We start from the raw sequence: 12,603 nt of genomic DNA on the forward strand, positions 1-12,603 counted from the left end.
GGGCTGCCGGTCCACCCTGGTTCCAAGCCCCCATCAGCTAGCTACAAAGGCCGCTCTTCCTGCTGGCAGTGGACAAAGCAGGGGGCTGCCAAACAATGTTAGAAGGGAGCATTGCACAACTTTAAATGAGCATGTTCCCTAATTGATCAACAACAAAACAACGTTAACCGGGACAACTTTAAGTGAGGAGTTACTGTATACAACTTTGAGTAATAATTCATTCAAACCACAATACAGAAACGTATTTCCCACACCCCTCAGGAGCAGTGCAAAGACTTGGGGGGGCGGGGTGGAATTAGGAGGTCAGAGGTAATGGAGGGAGAGGGAAGTAATTGCTGGGAAGAAGCTTAGAAGTGAACCTGGAGGATTGTTGAGTGCGTGTGGGAGAAGTATGGAAGAGTTTGGGGTTGGGTGGTTAGCGGGGGTGGAATTGCTAGGGAGTTGGGGAACCTCACCAATGCAGATCGTGGCTGATCCCTAGCCTCTTTCAGTCAGACACATCTGCCCCCATCCCCAGGTGTCCCTGCACCCCCACTCCCATTCAGCTCCCACCCGTCTGTCCCCCACTACCTCTTTTGAATCCCAGTCTGTGACCCCCCCCCCCAGCAGTCCCATGTGCCCCACGCTGTTCATCCCCCCCATATCCTGTGCCTCCTCACCTGGTCCCACAGGCAGGGTGCTGTAAGGAATGCAGTCTCTTCTCCTACATATCCACAGAGGGCTGCTTCCGCCTGGGAGCGACTGCCCTCTGGTCTCGTGCCACAGCAGCCTCTGGTGGGCAGAAGAATGTATTTTCTGCAGAGAAAACAAATTTTGCCAGGGACATGAATACTGCACGTGTGCAGTGCTGCAGAATTCCTGCAGGAGTAGTAGCTGCAGATGGCATATATATCTTTTGTGGTCATCTGTTTCCGTTTACAAACTATCAACACAATTAATTCAAAATATTTAATATCAAATGTACATACATTAGAATGCTCTTTAAATGAATAACTTCATGTTGCTAGATTAACAGTACAGTTTTGACTACTACCGAGTGACTTAAAGGAGCACTGTGATATTAAAAATCAAATTCTGTAAACAAACTTCTTGACCAGTGCTATTAAAAGTAAGGAATTTAAAGTCAAATTTACTTGCTGCTATGTAAGTTCTGAGGCCTTTTTGCATTTCTCGTAGCTATGATAATGAAAATTGGTGAATATAGGTTTACCTTCTGGTAAACCTTTTCCTTTCATGTTCATAATGCTGCAGCCTTTGGGTTACAAATGCTCCATGAGAATACTACTTTGTTTAAAAAATAAGATTGTTTTTTCAGAACTTAAATTTTGGCACAAACTTATGTTGACATTCCTTTAACTAATGTGGTTTTCTAACTTTTAGAAAACCCTTTGATAATTTTAGTTATTTTTTTCCCCCATTCTAAGGCAATGGTACCTAAGGCAGTTAGTTTTGCAGTTAAATGGATATGGGGTTGGAGAGAGGTGTGGGTTTTTTTGTTTTTGTTTTTGTTTTAAAGGTGGCATAGCCAAAGTACTCGTTTGTGTTTGGTGGTATAAAAAGTTTTTGTGGGGATGTTGTATGTCCTGCGTAACTTGGGAGTAGTTTTGCTAGTTCTTGGCAATTGTGAGTAGTTGACTAATATGGCCATCTGAAACTCATATCACTATAACTTTATACCATAACATGCCTTCAACACCTAACTCTTGCTATTTGTTAAGAAGAAAACGTTCTGCAACTTTTTTTTTGAACTTTTTATTAAGGCAAAGTTGCACTAAAATGTTAACATGCTACATCTTACATTACTGATGACTTGTTCAGGTTAATACTGTTAAACTGTTCAGTAAAATATTTTTAGGAAAGCCTCCTGTGTTCTGGGCCCTTATCCATAAATTGAAACATACAAAAGGACTGTCCACTAATACAGTTTTTCGATGGCCCTGATTAACTTCTGCTGACAAACTTTTTAGATGTGATCTGCAAAGGGGGGAGGAAAAATTGGGATTGTGCACATCTGCTTTTTTTGTGATGTTTTTAGGACACCTAAAGGCTAATTTACATGCTGTTAAGAAGTTTGTTGGAATCCCACCTCTCCTCCAATCCTGCTGGAAGTGCAGAACAGTTATATAATAGGGCAGGCAACTTTTCCAGTAAGGAGATGTGCTTAAACAAAATGTACCTTAGAGTACTATATGCCCAAAGTCTACTTTGGTGAAAGAGTCTAGGTGAATTTAGAAATGGTTGAATGTGTGGGACAAGGAACAGCTGGTGGTCCTGTGGATCTGTACTTCCAGCAGGATGTGGGAGGATAGGGCAATGGATCTGTACGTTCAGCAGGATAGAAGATGAGGATGGGTCAACAGAGGCTTTTTTATTTCTTTAATTGATTTTTTTTTTAACATTGGAAACTCTGGTCTTGTTTTGAGAGAAGAATTGCTTATTTGCTGTATTTAATTCTTGTTTAAGTTGAAATACCTGAGCAAAGAGTTAGAAGAAAAGTTATTTTTTGTTAAAGGTTCAGCACTCCTACACTTTAATGGGTTCATTAAGGGGTCCCAATCTACATCCCTGCTTTCTCAAAAAAGACCAGCAGCAGAACAGGGAAGCTGTTTAAGGGATCCTGTTCTCTGTCCCCTCCCTGATTGACACACATCACAGATGCTTCAGGGACAGCCAGGAGTGCCCACCTGAGCCACCTGCAGATGCAAGGGACATGGTCTCAGGATAAGCTGAAGTTATGAATAGAAGTCCTGGAGATGAGACCGCAGGCTGCCATGCATAGTGTTTCTGCCTGTTCTGCAGGAGTGCACAGTGGTGCAGATCCCGACAGTGCATCCAAGATGTACTATATAAGCAGAGAGGAGCTTGATCATGCTCTGTCTGCCTGGAAGTGGAGTCATCAATATGGGATAATCCCGCTGGCTCTGAGCATCCCACTTCCCAGCAGTGGCCTGGCAGACTTCTTAATTGGACATGCAGTGACCAACCACAAGTGGTCAATGAAGAAATTTGCCATAGATCCCATATTTCATTAATGAGGGGCTACTATAGTAGACTTGTTTGCCACAAAGGACAACACCAAATGACAGACTTCTCCAGAGGAGGCATGAGGCCAGGACCATTGCTGGACACCTTTCTTTGGTGGTATCAAGGACTCCTCTTGTTTTCCCACAGATTCCCCTGATCTTCAGAATAGCATTCAAGATCAGGAGAGATCACGCTACAATAATCCTGATAACTCTTTACTGGCTGAGACAGATTTTTGGTTTTTGGATCTGCTGTAGACGTTCATGTGAGCTCCCGGGCACCTCATGGCCTACTTTGGACATAATATCTCGGAATCACAGTCAGTTCTTCTTTGAGTAGTGTCCCTATGGATGCTCCACTTCAGGTGTGCTTGTGCCTCTTGAGCCCTTGATCAGAGATTTTCCATTAGCAGCATCTGTTCAGCCCACATATATGCATGCTGCACACCAAGGGTATATAGAGCTGCGCTGGCAAACCGCCCTCAGTTTCTTCTCTACCACCTTGGTGTGAGGTGGAACGTTAGTATGTCCACCTTGGCCATGCCTTAGTGTGTTCTACAGTGTTTTTTTCAGTTATTTTAGTGTTTCTAGTTAATGTTTGTTGTTGTTAGTCATGAGAGGTTTGGAAGTTTTTTCTCTCCTTTTTCTGGGGAGCTTATTTGGCCTGGCTGGACATGCCTTTCTAGCCAGGTTTCATATGCTGCCTCTGTGGTCAGGAGGCTATCCCAGTCAGAGAGAGCCACTCTAAGTATATCCGTTGCTTGGAAGAGTCCCATATGTCCCAAGAATGTAACTTTTGCCTGGCTCCCAAATTTAGAGCACAGAAGAATCAGGAGACCAAACTGAGGCTTCTGATGATGGAGTGCTCCCTTCGACCTACTTCTGAGTCAGAACAGGAGTGCGCACACATGCCGTACATCTGTCTTTTCCCAGATCCAGTACCCCTTCGACCTCAGTCAGGTCTCTCCTAAGAGAGGCAAAATTTCAGAGTACTCTGGGAAAGCTCCAAAGAAGAGGATCTTGGTCTCCCACCACAAAGAGCTGGCTCCCAAAAGGCCCCAATCTCCCACTGAGTCTATGGTGTTGGAGCCCTCAATGGCTTGGCTCAGTACTCTGGAAACGAAGGACTTTTCTCTGGACTTTTCAGCAGATCTGGGCGATCCCAGAGTGCTTTTGAGAAGCACAGCTCTAGCAGGCCCTCCGGTATTGTCTGTGAAGGACAGGGAGGCCCAGGACATACATTCCTTTAGAATGGCACCGTCTATATCAGACTTGCCATCAGTGTCTTCTCACTCGGCACCATCGGTCCCAGGAAAATTGAAGCACCAGACACATTTCATCCTGGCTCCAGATCAACGGTATTGTCCACCTCAACTGCTGCAACAGTACTGACCCACTCGGTACTGCAGGAATTCTGCTACTCCAGAGACATGCCAGGTTTAGATGATCCAGAGTCCTCACTTCTTAGGGGTACCGAATGACTCCCAGTACTGGGACCCCAGTCTTTGGATTATCATTGCTTCCCGGTACTGCAAGATTTTCTGTCTTTTTCTACTGCCTCCCCCCCCCCCCCCGCCCCCCCCGCCTCCCCACTGGAGGACACTGACGAGGAGGACGAAGACCTTCAGTCAGTCTCCTCATCAGTGCAGGGTTCCCCTCCACATCCATACAGTAACCCATACTTTGACAAGGATCCTTACCCACAACAGGGATGGAGAGATCAGTATTGTGTGCCGTCCCCTCCCCCTTGGGATCAACAACAGTTTGCCAGATCTCCAGCTCCATTGCGCTGAGAAGCTAGGGCTAAACAATCTGCTCTATCAAATCCCCAACATGAGGAGACCCTTGAAGAGCAGGAGACTAGGGTGGATAAGGAGGCCATCCCTTGAACTCTTATTTCATCCTCGACTCAGAATGAGTCTTGCTTACACCACTATCGATGATCAATGATTTTTGGCAGTTCAAGAACCTTGTGAAGAGGGTGGGTGACAACCTTCTCAAGAGATATCTGAAGGATAAAGACCCACAACACAAGCTCCATCCAGCTCTTTCAGTCAACACCACCCACGTGGGTTGCGCTATCTGTTAATGAAATGCTCCTAGATCCAGTGAAGACTGTGTGGCAAATTCATGCCACCATCCCACCAACTTGCAAATGGGCGGATAAGAAATATTATGTCTCTCCCAGGGACTCAGAATTTTTATTTTCCCACCTACTCACCTAATTTCATAGTAATGGAAGTAAATGAGAGGGGTAAACAGTATCACTCTACGTCTACCCTTTATTAAAAAAAAATAAAAATAAATAAATATAAATAATTGGAGATATACCAATCTCCTAGAATTGGAAGGGACCTTGAAAGGTCATTGAGTCCAGCCCCCTGTCTTCACTAGCAGGACCAATTTTTGCCCCAGATACCTAAGTGGCCCCCTCAAGGATTGAACTCACAACCCTGGGTTTAGCAGGCCAATGCTCAAACCACTGAGCTATCTCTCCCCCGCGGGACCAGAAGAGGTTAGACATTCTTGGCTGAAACGTTTACTCATCTGCGACCCTCTAGTTTTGGATAGCAAACTATCAGGCAATCATAGCGAAGTATAACTTCACAAATTACATCAAGTTTGCAGCATTTATTGAACATTTTCCACAGGACCATAATAAAGAACACTGCTCATCCTATGCCCTCAAGATTTATTAAGGGTTTAGGGAGCCTATACCCCCTGGTTAAGGATCCTACTCTTTCTTAGGATCTCAACTTGGTATTTAGATATTCATGGGACCTCTGTTTGAATCTATGGCAACCTGCTCTTTGCTTCACTTATCTCTGAATATGGTCTGTCTAGAAACTATCACATCAGCCTGGAAGGTTGGGGAAATGGGGGCATTGTTCACAGACCTTCCATTTATGGTATTTTTTTTAAGGATAAGGTATTTTTACAGCTGTACCCTAAATTCTTACCTAACGTGCTGTCAGATTTTCATCTTAACCAGGCCATTCATCTGTCAGTATTTTTCCCTAATCCACATAGATCTCAGTGTGAGACCTCCTTTCATACTTTGGATATTAGACAGGCGTTGGCCTTTTATCTAGATAGGACCAAGCAATTTTGGAAATCACATAGACTGTTTGTCTCCATCGCAGAGAGATCCAAGGGGTCCACAACCTCTACACAGAGACTTTTAGGTGGATCTCTGGGTGTATCATCACATCTGGTGCTCTGTTTCCCCAAGCAATAATATCACACTCTACCCGATCACAGGCAACTTCCCCAGGTTTATTCAAGAGCATTCCAGTGTCTGAGATATGCAGAGCTGCTACATGACCCTCATTGCATACTTTTTCTAAACACTGTTCCGTGATCCACGCTGTCAGATCTGATGTGGTTCTTGGTATTGCTGTATTCTCTTTAGTCTTGGACTCAGTTCCGAAGCTCCCTCTTCCCTGTGGAGATACTGCTTGGGAGTCACCTGAAGTGGAGCACCCATAGAAACCCTACTCGAAGAAGTTACTGACCTTGGGCAGTAACTGTGGTTCTTTGGGATGTGTGTCCCTGTGAGTGCTCCACTACTCGTCCTCCTTCCCCTCTGCTTTAGATTTCTTTGTTGATCATTCAGATAGAGAAGGAACCGAGGGTGATTTGCACTCACAGCTCTATATACCCTTAGTGCACAGCACAATGTTGTGTAGAGCACACACATGAGCAGAACAGATACTGCCAACGGAAAATTTCCAATCAAAGGCTCAAGAGGCGCGTGCACACCTGAAGCGGAGCATCCGTAAGGACCACTTCTCGAAGAACCACAGTTACTTCACAAGGTGAGTATCTTCTTCATCTGCCATGCAGACCTCCAGTCATTGCACCTGACAGCTTGGATGTTGGCTGGTTGAGCAGTACTAATAGGTTGCTCCCTTCAAGTTCCATTAATTCTCATACAAAGTAGAAGGTCCTCCATCAGGAAGACTTACTCTCAAAGTAGAAAAGATTTTCCATATGGGCAGCCCAAAACAACTTAGACCTAATTGAGGCACCAATACCAAAGATACGAGATTATATGCTGCTCCTGAAACAAGTGCTTGGTGTTCTCAATATCTGCTTGCACATCCTTCCATAGGGTCTAGGTGGTGCTAAGACTGCACCCCAAGTTCATACCTAAGATAGTCTCAGATTTGTGTACACAATAGGAGAGAAGAAACTACACATGTTGAACACACATCCAGAGCATTTACTATATTACTTTAATAGGACCTGATCCATTTTAGCTGTCTCCCTGCCTCTTCTGGTCCATCCAAAGGCCAAGCCATCTCATCACAGAGAGTCTTCAATTCATCTTGTACCATGCTCAAAGAAGAGAGAATGATACTTACCCAACAGTAATTGTGGTTCTTTGAGATGTTGTAGTCAGTGTAGATCTCCATAACCCGCCCTCCATCCCCACTTTTTGGTGTCTTTAGCTGTCACTGGCTTCGAATTGTGAGGGAACTGAGGGAAGGTCATAGCTGCCCCACCTTTTACGCCAGGGGTCCCCAACGTGGTGCCTGCGGGCGCCATGGCACCCGCTGGGGCATCTATGTGCGCCCGCCTACTGGCCGCTGGACAGGCAGCCACCACAATGCCGCCGAGAAGTGGCAACATCAAGAAGTGTTGCCGCCAAAATTTCGGCAGTGACGCCTCTTGATGACGCTACTTCTTAGGGGCATTTCGGCGGCGACGCTTCTAGGCGTTACCGCTTCTCAGCGGCATTTCGGTGGCTAGTCGTCCGGCACCCGCCACATGGAAAGGTTGGGGACCACTGCTTTATGCCTTTATACAACATGCGCCCCCTTGACAGACACTGTTACTTAAATTTCTGGTCTTGGGTGCATGAGATGTATGCACACTGTACAGTAGGATCCACACTGCCTACAACATCTCAAAGAACCACAGTTATTGTAGAGTAAATCGCTATTATTTTTGTCAATTTCTGGGCACCAGCAATTGTTATAGTATTTGGCATCTCTATAATGGTGACCTGTACCCTCAATATAATCTGTAAAAGCACAGTTTGCAATGCTTTATCTGTAAAGGCTTGTTAGTGATAAAGTATAAAGAGGAAAAAATAGAATGTCTTGGTTATTTACCTTTCTTTCAATTACACTAATTTGAAAAATATCACCTGCCATTTTTATGTCAATTATATTTTGCTGTGATTAATGGTAGAAAGTATCCATATTTGTGTTAAAGATTTTTTTTCCTTTTTACCCAATAGTATCTGAAAGTAAAGATCTACCTGATACAGTTAGAACAGTGTTAAATCAAGAAATGAATCGGCTTTTTGGGGCAACTAATCCAAAGAACTTCAATGAAGCTTTCCTTAAAAAGAACTATGACTCACTATCACATAGGTTATCAGGTACTTTGTTTTTGTTATTTCTAAATTGTTTCCTGTTTCTGTGGATTTACCTCAAGGACCTTTATCTTTCTCTTCCTCTTTCCCACTTCCTGTGCTCATATAGCATTGGCCCCTCTCTGTTCCCACACTGTAGGTGTGATAGGCTGCTTTTTCCATCTGGAATGGCTTTCTTGTATCCATTTAAATTCTCAGTTGAAAACAACTTTTTCTCCTTGCCTATATATATATCTTAATATCTTTCCCTGTATGCCTCAATTCTTGGCTACACTGTGTAAAAAATCTTTGCATCACTTCTGGCCCATAGACATTTCTGGTGTAAGTGAAGTGTCATAAAAGATCTTTTAATGCTAACCGTTTAACTCTGTAAAATGTTTTGGGATACGGTTTATATGAATGACACTTTACAAAATAATTGTATTTTATTGATTCATTAAATTTAAAATATCCTGGGGATGGGAAGTTTCCATTAAATGGAAAAACTTAATACTGTGAAACACTATATCAGCAAGCTTTCTTCCTAATTCTAGCAATAATTCACTGATTTTAAAATAAAAGTGATTCTTCAATGCTGGTTTTCTGTTTCTGAAATTGTTGGATTAAATTTGATGCAAATCAGAGATTACAACCGCAAATGGTACTGGCAACAAGTGGTGTTTGATCAAAATAGATAATAAATAGTGGGTCCAGTAGTCTAAATATGCTGCACTTAAAGATTCAGGCACCTGCCATCTCTACTGTAGATCTGCAATGTAGAGTTCCATAAGTGTTGATGTGTCACGGAAGAGCTTCTGCTGCAGTTTGACTCAAACATTGTCTGAATTGGTTGCTCCAGTAGGGCAGAAACCTGTAGAATCGTCTGTAGCCACTAGAGAAAACACACGCACTTAACCAGGAATTGCAGCCAGGTGTCCTGAGTCTGTATAGTCTTCTTCTGTCAGCAAATAGCTGTGAAACTCACTGGCAAAGTGTCTCATCCCCTTTAGCGGCTGTTCCGTATAGACAATAACAGTCTAGTGTACTGCTACCAGTTACACCAATAGCTGAAGAGGTGGATGTCCATGCTGTTTGTCTAAAGGTCTCAATCTTTCTGATGACCCAAAATGAGGATCAGTGTGATTCCATGTGATGGAATTTCTATTTTTAAGGGGTGCTTTGTTTTGTTTTGTTTTTAATTACAACAGTTTTGTCCTTGATCTCTTTGTGCCTAGTTGTATGAATGCCACCTAATCTCACTGGGGTGTTGGAAAGATAAATTCATTGTTTGTAAAGTACTCAGATAGTATGGTGAACTCAGGATTACACGCTCACCAGGAAATTAATAATAATTTTTTTATTCAGTGCAGGAGTTAGATAGTTTACATTCAGTGTGTGGTAGATCATTCAGTGTGTGGTATTTAATGAGGATAAACTGAAATACTGAATAACTACTCATTTACTGTATGAAGCAGGGGTCCTGGGGAAAATGTAACATAATCATGATAAAAGGCTATCATGTATATGCACAAGAGGCCAAACTAAGGTTGCATGGGCAGCATGGATTCTGTCAATTTGGAATTTTTGAGTGCTTTGAGTGCTTGACTTTTGAAAGGAAACATTCTTTTAATGTAGTTTTTTAATATTTAATATTATTTTAATGTAGTTTATTAAAGCATTAAAGTTAACACGATACACGATGATAGAAATGCTACAAGTGGATGATTTGTAATAGCTGTGGGAAGCCAAATTTGAGTTTCTTCATGTATGTCTGAAATGTCAATCATAGTATTATATTAATGCAGGTTTCCTAAAATGTGTTAAAATGTTGTTTTACCAGCACTAAACATCATCTCCAAGGTGCAGAGAGTAATTTGAAGCATACAAACCACCACTTTTCCTGCAGAGTGGCATAAAGAGTTGGCCTTCTCAACAGGGCATTGGTCTCTTGACCTCACCAGTAGAACCCTGTGGTGCTGGAACAATTTTTATAGTCGGGGTGCTGAAGGTGGCAACCATGTATTTGGGTTGTTGTTATTACTTGAAGCCAGGGGATGGGGCAGCACCCTCACCAACCCTAGTTCCAGCACCTGTGGTAGAACTTTCCCTCTTAATCTCCCATGTTTACTTCTGTCTAGTAGTTTGTCATCCAGTTATTAGGTGTCCTCATTTTTCAAGTCATGGTTTACTATAGCACCCTTTCCCAATGGTGATTACATATTCTAGTGGCTGCTGCATTATAACATAGGCAGTGGTGATGCAGGGTTCCCAACACAGCCCTGACATTGTGCCTCAGCTTTGATCTAGAGGGGCCATCACTAGCATTTAGAGGTTAGTACATTCTCCACGCCTATTTTGTATTTTGAAACCACCACCAAGTTTGCCAATCTTAATTTGTTTTATGTAGAATCTTATGCATTTAAAAATAGACGTAGCGCACCCATCTATTTACTCTAATATGGAGAACATGGAACATAAGACTCCAATTGGTAATCCTTTTCTGCCAGTTTTAAACTTTGATCTAGAACTCAGTAACCCATTTTTTTCAGAGCTGTGCAGTCTTTATATTGTGTAATACAGACGTGTTTGACTTGATATTATGCTGGAGAAAATTATTTTTCTCTTGTAGCTGCCAAAATGGTGTACTATTTGGATCCTTCCAGTCAGAAAAGAGCAGTGGAGCTGGCAACATCCCTCGATGAATCCCTTACCAACAGGAATCTTCAGGTAAAGAGTGGAGATTTTTTTGGAACCTGAGTTTGCCTCTTCTAGATAATTGGCACCAGGAGTGTTGTTCCTGTGTTTTGTCTCCCTGCTGTATTAGCCCCCTTAAACTTTTTGGTTCTGTAAGTGATATCATTTTGGTTGTTTGGGAAGTTTTAGATTGTATTAGACAGTTGGTACATCCATAATCTGTATATTTAATGGTATTCTGCAGATGGGCAGAAATCCTGACTTTAGGATCCTTTTGTCAGTCATAAAAACTGTTAAAATAGCTTCTTTCCCATCTTAACTGTTTTTGCCACAGACTTAGGAATCTTTTATCCTGCCCTTTCTGGGGGCATATGGACTTGGAATCTGTGAAATATTCTCTCTCTTTCAGGAAGAAATAATATAGGAAAGAATTAGGACAATGTGTATCTGATGACTGAAAATCTAGTATTGGGACCTCAGATAAAGGTCATTATAATTGCAGCTATTTTAAACAAATCAGAATGATGAGATCAAAACTGTCTGGATTAATGTACAAAATTCCTCTGAATTTCCTCTTTTCTCCTCCGTCCTTCAATGCTAGTGACACTTACTTGACACTTATAGATGCTGGAACTAGAGGTGTAGGGGGTGCTGCAGCACCCCCTGGCTTGAAGTGGTTTCCATTATATGCAGGGTTTACAGTTTGGTTCAGTGGCTCTCAACACTTCCACTATACAAAAAATGTCCAGCACCCCCTGCACTTACTATAAGAACATAAGAAAGGCCGTACCGGGTCAGACCAAAGGTCCATCTAGCCCAGTATCTGTCTACCGACAGTGGCCAATGCCAGGTGCCCCTGAGGGAGTGAACCTAACAGGCAATGATCAAGTGATCTCTCTCCTGCCATCCATCTCCATCCTCTGACGAACAGAGGCTAGGGACACCATTCTTACCCATCCTGGCTAATAGCCATTTATGGACTTAGCCACCATGAATTTATCCAGTCCCCTTTTAAACATTGTTATAGTCCTAGCCTTCACAACCTCCTCAGGTAAGGAGTTCCACAAGTTGACTGTGCGCTGCGTGAAGAAGAACTTCCTTTTATTTGTTTTAAACCTGCTGCCTATTAATTTCATTTGGTGACCCCTAGTTCTTGTATTATGGGAATAAGTAAATAACTTTTCCTTATCCACTTTCTCAACATCACTCATGATTTTATATACCTCTATCATGTCCCCCCTTAGTCTTCTCTTTTCCAAACTGAAGAGTCCTAGCCTCTTTAATCTTTCTTCATATGGGACCCTCTCTAAACCCCTAATCATTTTAGTTGCTCTTTTCTGAACCTTTTCTAGTGCTAGAATATCTTTTTTGAGGTGAGGAGACCACATCTGTACACAGTATTCGAGATGTGGGCGTACCATGGATTTATATAATGGCAATAATATATTCTCAGTCTTATTCTCTGTCCCCTTTTTAATGATTCCTAACATCCTGTTTGCTTTTTTGACCGCCTCTGCACAC

The 12,603-nt window shown here is 42.6% G+C and overlaps 1 protein-coding gene and 1 long non-coding RNA gene across 5 annotated transcripts in view; one reads left to right on the forward strand and one right to left on the reverse strand.

The window, feature by feature from the left end:
- NAA15 (N-alpha-acetyltransferase 15, NatA auxiliary subunit) overlaps window positions 1–12,603 on the forward strand; it is a 63,727-nt gene that overhangs the window by 44,774 nt on the left and 6,350 nt on the right. For all 3 annotated transcript variants that reach the window (XM_045017570.1, XM_045017571.1, XM_045017572.1), the window contains 2 exons: window positions 8,272–8,415; window positions 11,018–11,115. In XM_045017570.1, the coding sequence (XP_044873505.1) occupies window positions 8,272–8,415; window positions 11,018–11,115 (242 nt within the window). The remainder of the gene's footprint in view (window positions 1–8,271; window positions 8,416–11,017; window positions 11,116–12,603) is intronic.
- The window catches only part of LOC123370773, a 49,896-nt gene that overhangs the window by 7,890 nt on the left and 29,403 nt on the right, over window positions 1–12,603 (reverse strand). For both annotated transcript variants that reach the window (XR_006579535.1, XR_006579534.1), the window contains exon 5: window positions 660–795. This is a non-coding gene — a long non-coding RNA (uncharacterized LOC123370773). The remainder of the gene's footprint in view (window positions 1–659; window positions 796–12,603) is intronic.

The sequence above is a fragment of the Mauremys mutica genome, chromosome 5, assembly GCF_020497125.1.
Source record: "Mauremys mutica isolate MM-2020 ecotype Southern chromosome 5, ASM2049712v1, whole genome shotgun sequence".
NCBI lineage: Eukaryota > Metazoa > Chordata > Testudines > Geoemydidae > Mauremys > Mauremys mutica.